This window comes from Osmia bicornis, chromosome 11, assembly GCF_907164935.1.
Source record: "Osmia bicornis bicornis chromosome 11, iOsmBic2.1, whole genome shotgun sequence".
Taxonomy (NCBI): domain Eukaryota; kingdom Metazoa; phylum Arthropoda; class Insecta; order Hymenoptera; family Megachilidae; genus Osmia; species Osmia bicornis.
In genome coordinates, this window is record NC_060226.1 from 4,677,586 (window position 1) to 4,699,934 (window position 22,349).

The window sequence follows — 22,349 nt, forward strand, 5'->3', positions numbered from 1 at the left end:
TGGACGTGATTGGATAGGAACCAGAGATGGTTCGTTTGCAGATACTTCCATAGAAATATTTCCATTTACTAATAGAAGGAGAATTAAGCAACGCTTGACATTTTCGACGAAGCCAGGTGACCTGGCCCAGCCCAGACAAAAATCCCAGTTATGCCAATGGTTACCACCCGGACACCTACTGTTATTCGCGTTCCTGATCACCTCTGATGTAATAGACGAACGCGGCGCATAGTGAAAGCGCGTCGATTACTTCGATGACCGACCTATTGCAACGGTAAAACGAAATTATGCATCTTAGTGTCTGTTTCTCGAATGAGTTTGAAAGTTTCTAGCGACTGGAAACAGGGATTGCGAAGGACACGAGGTTTCAAGCCTGGCTAGCGGGATTTTCGAAACACGCGAATTAGAACGGAATAAAGTATCCGTTGCAGCAACCGCACGAGGTGATAAGAACTGGTAAATGAATTGAATGAATAGAGAATTAGAAGCTGATAGAGTGTCTTGAAACTTGGAACTCTGGCTCGTGGAAATAAATCCGGAATCCTAGTCATCCTTCTGTTAGATCATAGATCATTCTCGTCATTCGCACTTTAGGAAGTTCGAGGTTAACATCTCCCTAGGCTCTCTCTAGGCCCTAATTTTCCCCCAAACTGAATGCAACTAGAGATGCTTCCACACCCCTACACTTATGTTCCAGCAAAAGAGGAATTCCTCCGTCATCCTTGCATATATTGTATTTTAACCTTCCACTTATCAAGGAACTAGATTTTCGCGATCGGTTCAGCGAACCCCGTGGAAGAAGCGCGAACGAGCGGTCGCTCGATAAGGGACCAAGCTTGCGAACGATAAGAGCTTCGACACGGTTCGAGGTTGTTCACCTTGGTATGGCGGTGCGAGAGAGAGAGAGAGAGGGAAAAACGAACACGAAGACGAAGATAGCGGCTCGATCTACGCAACGTGAACCAAGCCAAGAGAAATAAAGGCGGGAAAAAGAGGCGAGAGAGATTAGAGGAAGAGGGGAAGATGGTACTCTCTTATCGGGCTTCTCGTCGGTTCGGCTTGTGGCGTAGGGACGTTGTTGCGAGATTAGAACGACCCCGAGAACAGCTCAGAGAGTCGACGAACCGGCCCCTGATTGGACGGTGTCGAGTCAACGCTCCTCTCAGCTGAAGGGGAGGGGGCAGTTGGGGAACGGAGCCGAAGAGGGAGGTAATCGTGGACTGGGAGAGGACACAGCGCATCAATCGAGGTCACTGGGGACCAGGAGGAGGCCAGGCCATTGCCCGTGTGTCTTGCTTTTGAGGTTAGCCAGTCGTCAGCACGAGCGTAATTAGAAAATGCCCGATGGAGTTCGCGTCGCTGTCGAAACGAGCTTTTTTTTCTCATCCCTCCCGTACCTCCACCTCTATCACTCGACGCATCTTCGCGCTTTTCTGGACACCAGCCTTCCAGCTGCTCCCGATTCGCTAACCCTGAATCGCTGAATCACCGTTGCTGCGCTTTTTCTTTCTTTCAATGGAATATCTGATGTTTCTTTCATGTAACTTCGAGGAAAGTTTTGACCTTCTTTTTGATAATCATCTCTTGTATCATCAGAGCGGTGCTTTGCACTTTCACCGCCAGAGGAGTCAGCCGCGAGTGACTTTCTCGCAAGTCCCCGCGCAACAACTTATATGAATATATAGGACGTCGAGCAACTCGTATAGCGGAGGCGGAAATAAGGTGAGTTCTCGTGCAAAATGTTGAATATGTAAGTAGTGTTGTATAAATGGTAAAAAAAAGCCCAAATAAACCCGCATTGTCATGCGACCAAGATGGTCACGGCTCCTATCCATTATCATTAAAAGAGGGAAACACCTGAACCTGGCATTACACAATAAAAATCTGCTCTCCATCCTGAAATGCCGTCAAATATCCAAAATTGTTGTTGCGAAGGGGGAAACAACCACATTCGACCATACGACATCCCAACCCACCCCCATCCTCGTAATGTAGTAAGCAATAGAGTAGTTATAATACTCATTGACTTTAGGTCAGTGCTCTCCGACAGCAGATGTAACGACAACAAGGAACAGAGAAAAACAGTGAAAGCATTCCAACATGACCGTTGGCGAAAGTGAGATCTACGGGTACAGTCGCAAACCAACGCACGTTGTTTGTGACTTAATGTTGTAAGTACTTTCTCCGCGGGGTAGAGATGATGAGAGCACCGAAGTCCTGGGGAGGACAAAAAAAGAAGAAAGATATCTATGAAAGAAAAGGGGGGAAAGAGAAAACGCCCGGGTAAAGAAGAGGGGAGAGGAGGGAGAGAGGGGTGATGTGAGTAGCCCTCCCGTACGCGTGTAATTCACTATCGTGGAGGTTACGTAACGGGGCCTACGAGATCTTCTCTCTCAGCCGGTTGAACGGACCTGTGTGTGCGTACACAGCCGTGTTTGTACATGTGACGTGTTACGCGTACACGATTTGGTCTCTCTGTCTCTGTTTCTCTCAAGAGAAACGCGTACTCACGCAAGTCTCTTTCTGGATGTAGAAACGGGAGTGCGGTGGAATGCGTTTCAAATGTGTGTGTTCGTACTCTGGTAAGGTCTGCGCGCAAACGGTTTTAAGTACAAAGCAGAGCAAGTAGTTCATAGAAAATTGCAATAGAAAAGAGCTCTACTAATAACTAGGATGACGATGACGCCGAAGGTCTCTTATCTCTCCTCCAAGTGTTGTCTCTAATGCATCATTAGAACCTCATTCAAATCTAATCGAACGTGTGTTATAAAAAACTACGAAGATATGCGTGTATGTGTTGTTTCCTATTCTGAAATAGAGAACACGAGGGTGGGAGAGGACGACGAAGAGAACAAAAGGTGTGGGCGAGAGCGCCGCGCTTATGAACGACTCGCGGGGCGAGTAACTGTATAGGAGAGGCACATCGGAGTCTCTTTTACACGAACAGAACAAGAGGGCGAACGGGCAAGCCGAGTGTGTTGGTGACCTTCGATGATAGCCGTGGGTGGGGGAGGTTGGTAGAGTAGCTAAACTACCACGGACGGGGAATGGACGGCGAGAGACGGGAGCGGGTCGGTAAGGAGACCCAGTTCGAGTTTGTTGAACCGACCCGCCGGCGATTGGCCACACGAGTCGCGGAGTTCACTACTTGCCGAACGGGCGGTAGGAGATGGCGAGAGGAGGCGGTGGGGCGAGGTGGCAGGCCGCTCGGTTAATTTCATCTTGCCCCAGTTACGGGCCAGGCAGGGTGAACGAACTAGCCTCGCGCCAAGGCCCCACCGACCTACTTTCCTGTTCTACGGACCTACACGAGGGAAAGAGACCGAGAGCCTCTCTACACACCGGAGAGTTCACCACGAGTTCAGGCCAGAGAGAGAGAGAGAGAGAGAGAGAATGAGAAAGAGGGAGAGAGAGAGAGAGAGAGACGAAACGGAGTGAAAAGGATAGGATACGTGGAAGCGCTCGAACGGGACAAAGAGGGAGAGGCTAACGCGTGGGGGTAGGTAGGTACACGTAGGGTGGGAGCCACACTAGAGAGGCACACTATCTAGGCTAGAACTGTGCGAGCAAAAAGAAGAGAGGGAAGCAGTATGTGTTTAGGTGGGACAGAGAAAGACGGAGAGGGAGAAAAATTGTCGGAGCGCCGAGTGGAAGGCCGCCGACCGAGGGCAACGAACTAGCCTCGTCCCGGGCCCCGCGACCTACATTCCAACCCTGCTGGAAAGTGAAACCGCCTCTTTCTCTATTCCTTCCTACCTGAATCGTGATCAACGCGCCGTGGCTTAAGAATGTTTTTACGAGCCTGTTAGACTACCACACACGATCCCTGTTGATTTGAAATCGAACGGCCGGGAACGAAAGGGAAAATTATCTATGTACTCTCCCTTTCGTTCGACTGGTCGCCACGCGTCTAGGATACGGTACGTGTAAAACACTTACCGGCCAAAACTCGTCCCAACAGATTTTCGCTATCCTGGGGCGCACCGCGGTAACAAACCTGGGCCGATTGTTCCTTCTCATTGTCCGATGGCTCGTTTGACGGTGATAGAATATCACCGGACGGCTGTTGTTCCTCGGCTGCACTGCCACGGGATTTGAACTCTTGCACCGTCATTTCTCCACCCGACCAGTCTGTTGCACTGACTTTTCTCTCTTAATCTTACCCGCTCTATGCGCGTTTGTCCGATCGTTAACGATCTCTCTCTCCGATAGTCCTACCGATAGTCTCACGCGTAAACAAGTTTAAGGATGGCATAACACGACCCCTGCCCATACGATCGTACGAAAATATCTTCGCCACTTTTCTTCCCAATTAAATCACTATCCTTCCTCCTTTCTTTCTCTATGTCTCCGTTTATGGACTTGTCACGAGACACCGGCGCGAAATTCACAAGTTTGTTTTGGTCGTACGGATCAGTCCTCTGGACCGTTCTCGGGAACAGTATCCCTTTTGAACGGTACACTTTTATTCAGCGCGCACGACAACAGGATCAACGCGATTAAAACGAGCTGTTGCTTTCCTTATGGCGACCGCGTGGTCCTCGCGGTAACTCGAAATCGAAGCTTGCACGTTATTAGTTGGTGTGTTGTGTGTGGCGTGCGATGCGGTGCGCGAGTGAGTTCGCCGCGGCGTGGTGTGTCGCGGCTTCGCCGCGCTTGCGCGCTGCACCGTCGATCATCACTCGTGTACCGCGCCATTTTGGTGCCCCACGCTTTTTTAAATACATACGCGCCTCTCCGATACTTCCAACTTCGTTCAATAACCGTACCATCTACACTATATTAATATTGCTCTCTTGTTTCAACGGAAAATTATTTTTATATTTTACACGAATATTTGAATCTTTAGAAATTGAATAATTACCGTGACGTATAAGGAAGCGCGTAACTCGGAGGATCGATGTTTTTCGTCGGAAAGCAGAACGATAACACTACGAGCTTATCGGTGCGAGATTAAAAGCTACAATGGTATATCCTCGAGGCACAACCGCCTCGTTCCTATGGCCAATTGGCACGGTTGACCCGTCATTAGGATCAAGGATTTTTATCGCTAATACGAAGAGGCTTGGCCTAGCGTTTATCATGCGTGCACGGGTGCGCACGTTCACGCTGAATTTCTATCATCCTGCCCGACTCTCGTGGGACAAAGTAAATTCGTAGTCAAGGATCACCATGAAAATCATCGGTCCTATTTTACGCGGTTTTCAACCTCGCGCCAAATATAACCCACGCTTGCTCAAAATTCCGCCTTGCAACGGCAAAGAAACGCAGGGAATATTAGGGTCAAGATTGTAACTGAACAAACGCTTTGAAAAGTTTCGATCCTCTCGGTGAAACGATTCGTTTAACAAGAATTTAAGGATACGCTCCTGATCGTGTGTGATACACAATCAGAGAATATAGTGCATTCCCCTGCCACGATACTGTGTTGACTCACTAACACTCGAAGAGTGAAAGCCGCTTCACCCCTGGCAGCGCACACATGACAGTACGTGTACATACGTGTCCGCACACCTTGCCTGAAACACGTGGCTCGCGTCTACGGAAAGTACAAGTCGGATCGCAGGTGAACGGGACGAGCACCTAATTCGAGACTCCCTAATCCGGCTGTCTAGCCTAGCTCGGAACTAACCTGCCTCAACTATGGCCCGTTAACTATCGAATCTCTATTCGGCAGAGCGAAACGGAATATTTCTTCACGGCTTCTAACAGTGAAGATAATTTATAATGGTATTTAACACTTTGACGATCACAATCGTTCACCGAGCTGTAAAATTAACGAAAGTACGTATCGATAAGATGGCGTGACGCCAATTGCTTATCGTGATCATCTTAACACGGTTTCTTGACTTTATTTTGAAGGAAAATTTTCGATTATTTCGGTGTTAAATCTATAAATCATTGTTATTCATTTCTTTCTTAGAAAATTATCGAACGTTGTATATCAGCGAATGACGCACAAACTGATCCAAGAGGAAATTATGAGCCTTGCCGAATGGGAATCGTCCCAGTGGAGTGGTCCTCCTACCTCGCGACGGAAGGTTGAATCTAAATTGATGCAAACTGGGCGCAGTCCAAGCCTAACCTGCCCTAACTACGGGCCTTGAATAAATAGTTAGAGTACGTATAGTCAGTTTGACGGACTTGCGTCAGCTAACCGGGAACAATTCTAGCGCCACTTGGATTCCTCTTTGTATCGTAACTCCTCCACTTTCACTCTCGATCTTCTCGAGTTTCTCTGCTTACGGTAGATCGATCACTTCTACTTTATCGATCATCATCGTCTCTTTCACGAATCGCGTTGGAAGAACAAAAATTGCTGAATAATAATTGTTAGCATACATTGAAAGTTACAAAGGAACTGGAGCCCTCTTTGATTGAGATTAAAGTCGAAATTGAGTGATCGATACCACGTTGCTCGAATGTTTATCGGGAGTACTTCCAGATTAAAATTAATCAAAATGGAACATACGTTATCAAAAGGGTTAATTGCCTCGCTGGTAAGGCTGCATAACAAACGATTTACGGATTTTATTGGCTAACTTGGTCACGTCTAGATCATGGTCATCGTGTAGATCCCGTTAAACGATTCGAATTGAATATATTACTAGAGTCTATAGTAGACTGAACGTGACTGTTCTAAATATAATCGATGCTTGACCTACCCTAACTAAAAGTACGTGACTATAAAGACACATGCTACAGTCACGCTGAAACATCTGATTTTTAAGAATCATTTTTTAAAATTAACTCACTTCTGACGCGAAAGGTATCCATGGAGGTATTGAAAGTACCACAGATACGGATTACTTACCTGAAACAGAAAAGAAAACAATTATGTTAGCAAAGAAAAATAATGAGGATCAGTAAAAGATCAATGAAGTGTCGATACATTTGATTAAGGAGAGACAGAGAGATTAGAACTAAAATTTTTGGTTAAAAACACCAAAAGCTAAACAGAGAGGATGTAACCAATCCCGCTGCCTCTACCTGGAACACACCTGTTAGCTAATTTCTTTGTTCTCCGGGTTCGATTGCCATGAGAAACGAAAACGAAGAATTCATCTCGCGACCAGAGCGTGGAAGAAAACTTTTCCCTTCGTGAAAGCGATTAGCTATACTTTGGTCATCCGTAAATTTTGTCAGAGGAGCGAAAAATCATTCTGATAATTTTAATTAAATTAAGGAAAATGCAGTTAATTAGTAGTTCCGTTCGATGCATCGCATCGGTCTGAATAAACTAAAGTGAAACTCAAATTGAACGCGGTTTCGAGATAATTCAAAGCAATTCTCGTGTTCACCGCAATGTTCGGCGGTGGCCGGAAATCCGCAAATGTTCGACACCCCCCAGGGGTGCAGCCGGACACTCCGAGTCGTCAGGTAGAAAATTTAGACACCGACTGGAGTGAAGTGGTTACGGGGTTGCGGGTAAACTTTACGACTGTGGTTTTCGCACTCTCTTCGCGCGATGTTCATAAATTTTGAAGAAAGAATACCCGTGTCGCGTACCCGTAAATCACTCCAACCGATTTTCACCGCCCCTGACAAATCGGCTTGTCCACGGTTGTTCGGGGAAATTTTTCGAAATCTTCTTTCCTTTCAAAAGTTTCGTTTTCAATGAAAATTACGGTATTATTTCCCTCTAGACATTTACGATTGTGAAATGATAAATAAGTGGATAATAATATTTCAGCTACGAATTGCATCACGATACCTACATTGTACTGGATCAGGGTAAAAGTTACGAAAATTTCAAATGAAATTGTTCTAGATCGTTTGTGCCAGGTCCAAAAATTCTATTTTAACAGTTGCACTTATCCACGCGAGAAAATCACACAATAAAAGCACGTGCACATGCACGTACTGCCCACGTGCCAGCTACTAGAGGGGACAATTTTATTGCATTCTGATGCAGACCTACTTGCATCCAGACAATGCTTCTAGGCAGATATGCAACCGGCCAGGACAGATATGTCGGTGCAACGTACTCGCGTGGGACTTCGTCTTCTCTTGGTTGCAACAGCTACGAACCGGCTGGGGAAGAATTTTTCACGGGCAAATTGCACTTTTCTATATTTCTCATGCACTCTGCCTTATTCAATTTTCTGATTCATCGAGTACCCGTGCGATACATAAATGAAGAAATATTTCAGAACAGTAGCGTGCGTCGACGTCTCGTTACAATGAAACTTAACGAATCGATAAATTGAACGTTACTTTCCTTTCGCAAGAATCGTAACTAAAACGCATTGCTCGGCAACGATCAATTTCATACGAAACCTTCGCGTTATAACTTTTAACGAGCATCAATCCCGTTTACGCCTCTAATTTAATATATTCCCACGAGCGTAGAAAAGAGAGCGAACGCAACCCGCGAAGTTGCGGAGGTGTTTCGAAAACGTTGCGTCGTCGTGTAATCGTTGCTCGCACGTTTGCTGCAGAGCAAGATGCAGCCACTGTTGCACATGCAATTGCTCAATGAGCCGCGTTGGTATGTGCACCGGTCACCGACTCTAAATATCTGATTCCGTTCGCCAAATAAACTGTCTCTTTCGTCCGACTGTCGCTTCATGAAATTTCAATTCTCCCCCGGTGAATCGCGATTTATCGATAAATATCAGTTAACGGAATTAAACACATGATATTTTCTCTTTAAAACGAGCAAGGTTTAAAAATACATTCACCGGATTTCCGTATTATTCGACGATGAAAGGAACACACGAATGCTTGCATAGATTGTTATGTTAATTCGTAGACTCGTTAATTATTCGAGGCGTGACACGTGAAATCAGGACGCTGAAAAAAGGAACGCGAGCCTCAAAAGCGGTATCCATAATGCGCGTTAAAACGGCTGTCAACGAAGATCTGAAATTTGCACGTTATCGTAAGATTGATCATCACGAAGGTTATCAACGAGATCCATCCGGACTAACCTATCCATCCTTTCGTTAGTCGGAGTTCGAGTATCTCACCTCGTTTCCAAGTTTGGATGTAGGGTAGACTTTCCCGACTCGATCGTTCCAGTCAACCAACCTCGGCCAGGCCTACACTTCTACAACGTCGTTGCGAAACAGGGACGAGACCCAGTTACCTACATTCTGAGCCAGATATTGGCGGGTAATTAAATAGCCGCCAATTTTCCACCAACCTTTCGCCTCGCAACCCCCGAACCCCGAATCGACGACTCGTCACCGGTAAATGTCATTTATTATTGGTATTTCTGCTTCCGATCGAACAAACGTCTTCGAGGATACGCTGTTTCCTGGACAGATACGGAATAGCGAAAAATAGGAGAAATTTCCGAAGTAGAAATGGAAATTCTGAAAATAGGAATTTCTTGAACTGGAATACTTGGGACACGAAATTCTGGGAATAGAAGTTCGTGGAATGAAAGCTTTCAATAGGGAAGGTAACCAGGTACGAAACTCACGATAGAAATTTTCCGGGAGCGTGTATAGTTTTTCTTTCACCTTTTATTTTTCACACGTTCCACCGACTCAGGAATTATTGAGATTATGAAAAAAGAAAATTTGTTATCCCAGTTGCACGCGACCAAGCTATGTAACAGACGCACTTTCTAATGCTTCGTGAAATTGCATAACCATCGTATAGTTGAAATAAAGCATCTGATTTATTTTTATAACTAACTTTCCTTCGTTTCCTTCTTCCTCGCTAACATCATCAATCTTCATCGCGATGTTTATAGAAGAGAAAACGCAAAACGAATTTTGTTTCAAAATTTCGCTGGAGTGAAAGGACTAATGAATTCGTCGCAACGATTTTCCTCCTTTCGAAATCGCACAAGGTTACGAATTTTTAAAAGAAACGAAAAGAATTTCTCTCGATGCGACGCTCGACGATTGTTGACTTACGTAAAGTGGCGAACGATTACGCAACGTTCGCGCTGTTAGTCCTGGTTGGGTAATGTATGCGTTACAAAAAGAAAGAAAAAATTCGGTCACCAGGTATGGGCGAAGAAAATCGAATGGCCAAGATTTTAGTGGAAACCTTCAAAGAGATCTCAAGACTCTTCGAAACAACCTCGAAAAAATAATTGCAACTTTTCAACAACTTTTACTCTCACCTTTTCCTACTACAAGATAAATCCCGTAATAAAGTTTCGTTAAATTTATCTCCGGTAAATCATAATTGGTTTAAAAAACTTTCGCACTAAATCAATTCACCGCTAGCAACTTTTCACCCTCGCCTCACCCTACGTACATCTACCTGAAAGACTAACTCGCGTATCAATCTCCCTCTAGCAAATCATAATTAACCAAAAAACTTTGACGGTAAATCAATTGCTGGTTGAAGCGATCATCAACGTTTCCGTTTAAATAGCAAGCACAGAGTCCTGCAAGTTGTGGAGTAGCAAACCGCTACGATTACCATCTCTCCGTTCTCGCCCCCATCAGCCACGGTGTACGTACGTGTGTATGTGTGTCTTATATTGGACGTGGTCAAAGTGCAACGTCCTCGGTCGTAGCGGGGTCATCCGCGAGAGGTAGCCTCGAGAATATTTCGAGTCCACGGATTGTCCATCGGATCGGTTTATTTGTATCGCGTTTGGATGGCACGCGACAGCCGCGCACCGGCTTTGAATAAAAACGCGAAAAAGGGTGGCTAAATCGGGAGTAAAGAATTCCCGATCCCGGCCTCCGAGCAACGATTGCCCGCTTTGCCTCGCTCGGTTTCGCTGGCGACTCGGGCCGAGAGTGCGGGTGAACGACCGCTCACTGGGACAACCAGCCAGGCCGTTGCATCGGAATCGCATACGCGATGCATTCGTCACGTACCGTGGCCGTGTGCAGGTGAACGCGATCCGCCCGATTGATTTTTACCTCCCTCTACACGCTACCATACATGTCTTTCTCTTTACACCACCGAGATACTCCATTCAATGGAAATTAACCCCTATTTATTTCTATTTACCAGTTGGTATTTCGATGATAGTTTCGTATATACAGGGTGGTGCAAGTGGAAAGTATGAAATAAAAATTCAAGTTCGGCCTCTCTACATGGTCCGTCGATCGAGAGTCAGATATTCGAAATAACGAATAGATAGATGGTTTTTAACTCGATTATAAAAAATTGAAACATTATCGAAGGAGTTGTATCGGTCAATTGCGTCAACGTGCAAAGTAATTCATGGTTGGCGGCGGTTCTGTTTCCGAGATAAAATCGAGACTCGAAACTCCCCTGCCCGGTTGCGAATGCTTGTCCACGCGACAGACGGCCGTAGATAAAGTATTATGGTTACACACGATATATAACTGTGCGCGCGACAATCATCGTGGGCGCAGCTAGAAAGTCATAGAAATGTAATAACTTTCTACCTCGATTGCACCTAGTTGCGTCACTTCAAAATCCTTCCGTGTAATTCAGCTGGCTAAGTAATCTTATCTACGTTCATGCTTTCCAGCAATAATTTCCACCTTTCTATCCCTATCGTCATTCATAAATATAATTTACATAATCGTTGTTTAATTTCAGGATTAATTTTACTGTAATTATTCTGTATCATTTCATTATATTATATAATAATCGATCAGAAATAATAATAAATACTCGATTGATAAAAATCTACGAAAAATTTTTCTATCCTTTCCATCTGTTATTTAAACACGTTTCAGAGAAGAATTTTACCGCGAATCACGAGGAAGTTCTCGAAGGAGCAACGTTCGAGTTTTTTCCGACCGGCTGCTATCGTGTGCAGCACACACGTGCAACACCGTCCACGCGTGTGGGTGCATCAGCGTGGGTGTAAGCCACTGACCTGCATCACTTCTTCGCCGTGGATATCGGTCTGCTCGGCTACTACCTTCCAGGGAACGCGGTTTATTCCTCTCGATTCCTCTCGAATCGTTCTTTGCTGCACTTTGTTGCACATTCTCTCGGTGATCGATATCAAAAAATTTTAAGAACTGTTTTCTATTTCCTTTCTTCGGAAACTTATCGATAAAACGAATTTTCTTTTACTACTTGGAAAATACGAAGCGATGCGAGTGTTGCGTCTTAAGGAAAAAAAAGAGCACACCTGCTGCAGTGGTTGCAGCAGATCGGTGCAATCGACGATAATAAGCAAGCGAAACGTTAGGTTAAGCGACTAAGGCAGCGACAAATTACGGTAGGTAAGGTAAGGCTACCGTCTGGTAGAAATATCAGACCCGGTTTATGGTGAAATCGGTGCGTTACACGACCAACGTTCTTTAGCGAATAGGTTACAACGATTAATCTCACCGTAGGAGAAACCATCGTTGGAAGCTCGAACCGATTTAATTCACCTTTTGCAGAATTCACAATTTTTTCTTTTTTTTACTGAAATTTCGTGAATCGTATGTTTTTCTCTTATTGCGAACGTTTTAAATTGTAACAGAGTTTGCTTTTAACGTTTCACAGCAAGTCCTTCCACGCGATCGTGGGACAGCAGGATGAATATTTCCCAGTGGTGTCATGTATGCTCGCGTACTTGAGAGCGCGATTCTTTTTCGTCGATACCGATCAAAAGCGTTTTACACGCGCCTTCTCTCAAGCCAGAGAAGAACCTTGAGCCGGTCGGGTGAACGTTGCACTTGGGGAACGAATGTATACCTCGTATACCCCGCGTCATTCGGAATTTTCGATCGTTTACTCGTCTCTTCGAATCGCCATCACCCTTTCCTACCGTTGTTTTCCCCGCCTCTTCACGCTCCGTGCTCGCGATTAACTCGCTATGACGTCAAACACGCCATGGCAACCAGCATTGACCTCTCATCTTACCGAACGCGTTGGTCCAAAGTTTCCCGGCTGATTATTGTTCGTCGTGCGTATACGAAATTCTCACCCATGACATTTCCCTTCTCCAATTAAGCTTCGTAATTAGAATTTTACGAATATAGAAAATGGTACCTTGGAATCTTCCAATTTTCTATTTCAAATTCAGAGGGGTTTCGTATAATTTTTTCTGTCAGCTTCCAATTCCAATTTCGTTTCAAATTTTTCCAACTTCCATTTCGAAAGTGTTAACGATAGTGCAGAATTATTCGTATCATTCAGAACACCCGGTGTATTTAAAACGCGTATGCACAAGCTAGACACGAGAGTGTTCGTAGGCATGCATCTGCAGTGAATGCATCGTTGCACTTGACGCGCGTGATACGCGATTCCGCGGTGCACAGAGTCGTCGTGGGGTCATGGCGGTACGTTGTTCCACTGACAGAAGTATCTCCCTTCACCTCCCTCGTCGCCACGATCGCAAAATCTCCGCTGCCTCCTCTTCATCTCTTCCCTTAATCGTCGCCTTTTTTTCTCTCGCCAATTTAACGTCACAGTACTTCTCTTATATACTTCAAACCGAGAAGAATTCTTTCACCTTTCGCGTCAGGTTAAACCGAAGACGATCAAGACCGATGAATAGCGATTATGGCAATTAGAGAAGCATGAAACGTCTTCTATGCAAACGAGTTATTAACTTCGCGTAACTTCTTTCGATGATCCGGGGTACTTTGTCATTGCGATTCAGAATGATTGATAGTACAAATGGACTATCGAAGTATGCAAAGTTAGCGTTAAACTTAACGCAACGGCGGAATCGGAACGGAAACAAAGGGGTGGATCTTAAATTTTAATTTCCTCCTTCGGAACATTTCTATTTGTCACCTGTGCTCGAGAATCCTCGTTTCTTTTCGCATTACCGTACGTCACAGAGTTTTAATACGGAGTTTAAATGGCCTAGCGACACAAGAGACCGCAATTCACCCGATTTGTGCCGCGTATAACAGCGGTCGGGGCCACGGAAGTCCACGGACCGATATCCTACATTGTCCTAAATATAGGTGAGGGACATCGTCGCAAATGGATCGTCCCGAGACGGTGTCATTGTTTACCGTTCGCATGGAGCGCACGCTAACGGTTACCAGATAGCAGACATATCTGCGAATCGGTGGTGCCGTGTCTCTCGCTATTTCGAGTCTTGGCACGTGTTCCCCTGCTGTCTACGTGCTTTTTTACGATACCTTCTTCTACGTGACCAGGACCACGTAGACACCCTTCGGGTGAAACTGAACCGACGGTGGAAACGTTTCCTCGCCGGGTAACCTTCTCGCGAATACGCCGAAACAATCGAATAATTTTTAACCGGTTCGAACAAATTTGAAGAGCCTCGTTTCTGCTAGAAAATCACCCTTAACCAAGGTGATGATCGGTGACACAGCGTCTGGCAAAGCGTCAAACACAATCGTCTCCCGCTTCATCCCTCTACGGTACCTACTATACCTGCATCCTCCGAACCGAGAACGATACACGTCAATCCCCTAATTCCGGACGGGGTGGCAAGTAGAGCATGGTGCGGCTGTGTAAATCGGCGGTCGAGTGGCCGAGGATAGGCCCCCCTCGGATACCTGGATGACCTAGAGGCCGGCACGGTAGACAACGTATCGGATTTCCGAGGCTGCACACGGCGGCCTCCCACGTTCTGGAGACGTAACCCAACCTAACCTAGAAACGACTAGACGAAAAGCGTACTCGGCGCGGAGAGACCGAGGGTACGACCTCGCCGGGCCGTCGGCCTGGCACACGGTGACCTCCCTCAATCTAGGGCGCTGCAACCGTGCTCTGACGTCATGTTCGACTCGCTAGCTAGCTTGCACACGCTGGCAAACGCGCGCGCGAGAGACCGCTCACTTACTCAACCTGTGCATTCAACCGTACGACCGTTTTCAACCTCGCATGCTTTCTCCACTGTCACCGGCGCGCAACCCTGGACCCGATTTAACGATCATCTCGAATAATTCACCCCTCATTTTCGTCGAACCGCTCGAAACCGTTCCAAGTTCGAGGAACTAGAGTTTTAACGACGACGCGGTATCACGAGAATCCTGGATGTATTTCTATCTTTTCCGTCGATTCGTACCCGAAGATCCTGGTTAAGAGGAAGGTTCATGTATATAACACGTCGATTCGAAGAGCTTCGCGATACTCGAACCGACTACTTTGCACGAAAGGTCAAAGTTCGATGTGCATCTTCGTTCTTCTTTTCACAGGTGAATTATGCAAGAAATCGTTTTGTAATTCGCAAAGGGGCTAAATGTACGTAGATACCAAGTAGCATACCATAAATTCATCCCCCGTGTTGATTTAAAAAATTCAACTGCTTAAAAGCCGAATACAGTCATCAAATTTTCATCCTATATTTCCATCGCGTTCTCGGTCGTAGCTCATTCCTAACAAACAGTCGCGATATTAAATTTTTCATTTAACCGAAGCACATTTATTCCGGCTTCTATTAAACCCGCGAAACAGTTAACCTCGGGCTTAAAAACTCGTATTCCAAAGAATAAATTCTCCGAAAGCTCGAGTACTTCGAGTTAATAACAGCGATTATTATTATACAACGCGATACAGCGTTCCGTGTACGAGATAACAAAAGATATCAACGTTAGTGGTCATTCTATATCGCGGATTTTAGGTTCCACGCAACCGGAAGTGTAAGGTAGTAGCTAGGTGTGTACCAGTCGGTTGAAGAAGAATTAACGCTCCCAGCTAACGATCAGGCCTCACCTACGATCTCATTGCGAAACCGTTCAACTGCAGTTTACTTTCATTTGAATTATGCGACTGTTGTATGCTCGTTGTACGTAGAGCGGCGCATCAGGCACAGCAAGTCACAGCCAAGTGATCTCCCGTCGCGTTAACAATGCACCGACTCGTCCGGCATGAATTATGATAAAGAGGCTGATATGGGTGGATAGGAGCGGCCCAGATACGAAGGACAGGCCGATGAACCATCCGCAACGAAATTCACCAAGAGCTTGTCGGTCGTTGATACTCTCGCAGCTGATACGGTCCGCCTAATGCTTTCTGATAAGCGCGGCGTGTATTTTATTTTTCTCGCCAGCCACGATAACCAGCCTCGACTCGATCGTTTCTCTCTATTCTAGATCGCGATTACGATGTTTACGATATTCCGCGAGTCTCTTTGATAATTTTTCGTTTGAATTTGCTAGGTTTCAGAAATGAGATGATTTCGATAGCTACAGATCACGTTAATTTTAGCGGATGCATCGAATCGCGTGAAAAGAATGTCGGTGAAGAAGGAAAAGGTACGAAACGATTTGCAGTGGAAACGATCGGGCAATAATCGAGCCGCGATTAATCGAAGAGAAACGGCTTCGCTCGCTAGTAGAGACTGACTGTGACCTAAAAGTCGGATATATCTCCGGGGAAAAAGCAGTTCACCCCGTCCTCGATGGTTCAACGTACGAGGGACCTTCGTAATCGGGGACATATGATTTTACGTCGAGAGATGGGGGTTGGAAAGCCGTTTTAACCGAGCCAGCCAAGTGAAATAACCACGAGGTTGGCTGCTGCTGCTTCGAGGGCAGACCACAGAATTTATAACTCCGTGTATCTCGTCTCGTACGAGAGAACGCTTTCTCATAATCCGTTCAAATCGACTAGTTATCTCTGTCACGGTGAAAGTTCATATAGACGGCTCGCAGAAGTTTCTGTTCGCTTTCTCGAACTTCCCTTTCGTTGCAAGGATTTTCAGTTCCTTGGGAAATATTCGAATATTCAGCGAAACGAGCTACAAAGCTTGCATAATTTCTAACCTTTTAACCCTGGAATGGCTGGGTGAACGGTGACCCAGAATCTACCGTAGAATTATAAATCTAAACCACACGTTGTGTGTCAGGAAAATTTTATCTGAAAATCGTACAACAACGCTTCGTTCAACGCGTTTACCGCCACAGTAGAAATATCAGTGTATAGTCAGACATAGGATAATACTGATTATCGTTAAGGATATTAACCCTTTCGAAGCTAAATTCTCCGCTATTTATCTAATATAATAAACGACGATACAGTCTATGCTGAACTAAACAATATTATTCGATAGAAATTTAGATTCGCAACGTTTGATACGTGTTTCTCATGAATTTCTTTTTTCGCGCTGACTCGTTCCTAGGCGTATTCGAAAATTAGAGCTCGTTTCAACGATTGAGGAGGAAGATTTTTCAGCGTTTGTCCGTGCTCACCGAGACGAACGGGGTCGAGAGCACGGATGATTAGCCGAGGCCTCTGCAGTTTCCGTCCGGAGGTCGCGGGAACTTCAAATTCCGCGTAAACGTTTCCGAACAAGAGCGAGGAGTATCTGAGAATGGTCACGAAATTCTTATTAACACTCTCTGTGGTCGATAAAACGTTTCGAGCCAATCTCTATTTAACACGTTGATCGTCACAGTAGAAATAACCGTATATAGTCAGACGCTTCGTTGCGATATGGATCGTCGAAGATATTTAAAAAACAAATCATCCCTAAATTCCAGCGATCAATGTAAAATGGCATTCAGAAGTATATCGGCGTAGCAGTCTTTTTTTATTCAAGAATATCGTTCGTCTTCGTACGTCAGTGATGTCCTTTTCCGCCCCTTAGTCGCAATGTAATACGTGTCCTCGATTCCCGAAGGTCGGTCAGACGACGACGACGACGACGAACTACCCATCGGGAAACGGGCTGATCCGTCCGACGTGCAAACCACACGTGCGCATCTTCAACCACTGCCTGGCTACAACCTTTCCCCCTCTAACAGGATCAATTTGAAGCCGAGGAATCCTGGAAGACTCGTACCAGCTCCTATATCATTCCTCTGCTGTCCAATGCGGGCCCCTCAAAGGAAAGGGGTCGTCCTTCAGCATCATTCGATTACGCAAAGATCTACTTTCGTTTTTATCGAAAGAGACCCAGGGGTTTACCTTCTTAGAGTATATCAGATGGATCTTCAAAATTTTATTTCGAATTGTTAAGTAGCCACGGTTATGAACGCCACTTAAGGCTAGTAATTCCATGCCGAGGGACTCGAAGAGACTCACACCCCGTCCTCGGTGGTGTCGGTGGTACGTCGTCCGCTGTCGACCTTCGGAAATGGGGGCGTTCGTTCACAGCACCCACCACCACCACCACCGACAAACATGGCCGTATCTCGCAGCTACGTGATCGACGAAGATGAAAACATCCAACTGAAGCGAGAGAAAGAGGGAAGAGAAACGAAGGTAACTCCTACCGGTTCGGGATATCTCCGGGACAAGTTTTCGCTAAGTCCTCCAGCTTCTCGGATCCCCGCGGGGATGAGATTGAAAAAGAGGGATGAAAGTCTCCGCGACTTGGATTCAAAGTGAATCTAAGCGAGTCGAAACGGAAATCGATCTGGATCCAAACGGTAGGGGAAGTCGAATGGATTCCGAGGAATTTAAACAATGCAAGCAGCTAGGAATTCGCAGTCTCGCCGGTTAATCTCGAGCTCTATTTAAATTTTGCTGCGATTTCCTGTTCCAGGATAGAGGTACGGCGTGGAACGTGTTCTGGAATTTGACGAGAAGGCGGTGGAATCGCGTAAACATTATCAAAATGATGCAGATATGAAAGCGAAAGTGTTTCGAGTATTTTGTATTAATCTTCATTATTTGAAAATGAAACTGCGTATTTCTTTTCAGCGCACAGTTCTAATTTCAGAAACGGTTTAAACGTGAAATAAATCCCGAAGGAAGAAGTCCTCGAGCGAAACTTGCGAAGGTAAAGTGCAGCTTGTTGACACATTTGCGTCACGCTTGCCACCCCCTCGGCGGTGGTGCGTGCAACCCTGTGTACGAGGGCGCAATGCACTCCGAAGCCTTGCACGTACAGTGATCCTCAACTAACCGCATCCCCTTCGATTAAAATCTGCTCGACAAAAGGTATTTTTACGCGATACGCAACCTTCAGCCCCGCTGTTTATTGACCTAGCAGATACGTGCCACTTAAAGGGGAAGCTGCAAATTTTTATGATTATAATTACAATTACGTCGTCGTTTCATTTTCTGTTCCTAGTCTAGTTGCATAGGTATACATTTTCTAGCTGAGACATCGAGTGTACGAGTGTATTTGATGAATTTCGCACGATTTCTTTCGCTTTCTCTGGCAAACATCATCATCGGTTTACATTCACGCGTTCCTCATAGATGTCTAAACATTTCCGTAACCGTCATCGAGATTCGTTCGACGATCGTTTTCTATGCAGGCTCGCAGGAATTTCGATGTCGTGAAGGGAAAATGGCGGTGCAGAAACGCAACCACCGCTCCCGTTCTCGCTTTCCCGGATGAAGGAGGATAGAATCGCGGTGGCCGTGCGTTCGATCGGCTATTATGAAACGGCGAATTCAAGCCGGAGCGTGGCTCGGACGTCGAACTCTCGGCACCGCTCGGGTCGTTACGAAATCAGGAACTTTCGAGTTGACGTACGTATCTATACGTACATAGGTTTGCCAAACCAGCACGAATTTCTATGAACGCCCGTGATCGGGTTCGAATCGCGCAATAAAATCGTCTACAATTTCATAAATAAGATATTGAAGATCCTACGACGTTCGAATATCGACGTGGAAATTTTTCAAAATTACCAATTGATAAGATATCGATGAATTAAGGGACCGATAATGGCGTACGTGATCGAAGCAACTGTTCGACACGCAACATTGCTGTTCACCCCTTCGAAGATGAATGTAACGGTGGCAGTCGCTCGCGAGGCTCGTTAGAAAGCGCCAAGGATAAGACCGCCCACTCGTGGCCGATGCAGTTCGTACTAGCGATACTCTTACGAAATTCATTAGCGGCTAAATGCAGCCAACGGCAGGCATGCGGACCCGATCACGGGCAGTTCGGTCTCGTTATTAAAGGTGCCACTTACATGGAGGGGGAGGGGACAAGTGCGAAAGGAAACCAGGCTTCGAGGAGGCGAACGGAACCTGGCGCCTTCGGAAACTTGAACGCCATTCAAGAAGAAAGGATCGTGATAGTATTAAATCGTTCCAATAATTGCTGCCATTTTTCGCATTAACACTGAAAGAAAACTATCCAACGTATCTGTGTTACGTTACTTTCTTCTCTTCCTATACCTCTTATTTTTTTATGTAACGTTACGCGTGAAACTTTGTTGGTTTCGCGTCAAAATATTGTGTAACTAGGATCACGAACGCGCCCTAAGAATGTGGATTTTTAAGAACTGTTAGCAACAGGTTTTATTGTTAATCCTTCTGCACGTTTATATTGCGGAACAATGGGCGTTCAGTAATTGAGCAACCCTTTCGCTGGATTCCTGTCATTGCATACTCGCCCTAGTGAATATATCACGGATCGCTTTTCTATTTTATATTCTGAGATTTTCATTGGGCGAATTTATAGGGAAATGTGTTAAAAACAGATGCTGGGCGATACAAAATGAAACCAGCCGTTTCGCGACTCGACGTACGCCAATTGATTATCTTTGTCTATTTATTGGCGATCGCGTGTTATGCAATTCGTTTCTAGCCGTCTGTCTGTCGTTCGACTTAGAATCTATCCGATGTCGATGAACTGTCACCGATCTCTTTTATTCATATTTCTCCACTTTTTCTTTCGATTTTTCGGCCACAATGCTCTCGTAAACATCGAAGTATACTTATCAATTCAACCGGCACCGATAATCTCCTTCATTTTCCGTACTTTTTCCTTCTAACGAACTAGCTCGAGCAGCTATCGCTCGTTGGATAAGCATGTCGATTCACTGGACGTTTCGTACGAACGCGATAGCCGAGATTAGCGAGCCAATGGGAACGCATCTGAATTTAAGCGATACGGATGGAAAATATGTTACGTGAAACTTTACATTTTCATTTCTCGTGTTGTTTGCTCGTTTCAACCAGAGCGTACTGTTCGCTAATCATTTATTCCACTGCGAACGAATATTTCTGTCAGCCCGTTTACCACATTCGAGTTGATTTATCGATTCTTCGAGTTCGGTTGATCGATCCCTGTTCAATGCGAACGCCAGAATCGCTGTATTTCATGCGACGACAGTTTCGTTTTAATCCTTAGACCGATATCAATGAAGGTTATTTGGCAGGGGTTCAAACGATGTTAGCTGCCAGCGTTTCGAGTGAATTTATTCGAAAGTGACGGAAATATTCGTTGGCTGGCGGTAATTTACGGAATTTCACGTCCCTCAGTTCGTCACGGTTTCGTCAATTTGCCCCATGCGGAAATGAAATGTCACTAGAAGAGGATGAAATCGCTGGGTAAATAATTCTCGAACTCATAAAATCATATATTCTAATATTAAAAATCTGAAAAATAAATAAAATATTTCTATCTCGAATTATTCAAATAATTCCACCATAGAAGATGAAATCATATAAAATCGTATATTCTAATATTAAAAATCTGCCAAATATTCAATCCACTCTGAATATTGAAATGGTCGAAATAAAATATTTCTATCTGAAATTATTCAAATAATTCCAAACCCAAAGGAGGATGCACCATAGAAGATGAAATTCACGTGGTCAGCATGAACAGAGTCGGTTATATAATTCGCAAACTTAGTAATTGGGATCGATTAATCGAGGAGAATTCGAGCAGAGAAAGAGAGACAAAGATGAAGAGAGAGGGTATCTCTCGCATGCTTATTGTTGTTCGTGTGCGTGATCCGTGCCAGTAACGCCGAAAGTGTCCCACTAATGCGAGAGTACAACGACCTGGCGTGTCTCTCCTTTCCCTCCATCCAGTGCCTCACTCTCTTTGCGTCATCAAACGCCTCTAATAACGCACTGTCGTTGTCACTTGGTTCGATACGAGCCCGACCTGTTTCACGCCGAGAACCGACAACAAGTTTCGCTATGCGATTGCATTCGTAACAGGCATTCCTGCTGCTGAAGCACGCCGATCCTCTCGCTACCAGAACGGTTTCGCGCTAATTATTACTATCGTTATTATTTATTTTGTTGAAAATTAAATTTCACTTCCACCATGCGATTCGGTGGTATTCGAAAAGGTGGGAATTCGTTTCGTTTATCAGCGACCAACATCGTTAGAGCTCGTCAAAGGGATCCAAATGAAATTTACAAATCGCCGTTCAATCGCGAATACCATTATCCCTTAATTAGCCTGGGATTACTTGTCCCAAACGAATCACGGTTTCATGGATATCAATACAGTCGATGGTTGAACGAACGCGAAAGAACCTTTAATCGTCGCTAGAAAAATGGTGGCCGATTGAAAACGCGTTTATCCCGGCGGATCGGTTCCGCGGCTCATTGCGCGCGCCTATGCATATCCATGCACATTCTCTTTCCCTCTGAAAATTCTAACCTTCTGCCTTCTGCTAGACATTAGCAAATCGTTCTGATTATCGATCATTAAATCTTGCTTGTATATGTCTGCCGTTAAGTAGACACTTTCATAGAATCGCGTCAAGGTTCTCGATTTCGTATTCGATCTACCCCGTTTCTTTTATCCATCGCTACGTACCTCTGCTTCCAACTGTCTTCGATTTATTAATTTTAATCGATTCGTTTAAAAA

The 22,349-nt window shown here is 45.2% G+C and overlaps 1 protein-coding gene across 2 annotated transcripts in view; it reads right to left on the minus strand.

Moving 5' to 3' along the window:
* The window catches only part of LOC114872458 (nuclear hormone receptor E75), a 110,521-nt gene that overhangs the window by 57,560 nt on the left and 30,612 nt on the right, over positions 1-22,349 (minus strand). Inside the window, exon 1 of one of the 2 annotated variants that reach the window (XM_029179668.2) lies at positions 3,940-4,277. The exons of the other annotated variant lie outside the window; for it this stretch is intronic. Within the exon in view, the coding sequence (XP_029035501.1) occupies positions 3,940-4,114 (175 nt within the window). The 5' untranslated portion in view covers positions 4,115-4,277. Of the gene's footprint in view, positions 1-3,939; positions 4,278-22,349 lie in introns of those variants that run through there. 2 annotated transcript variants of the gene reach the window in all.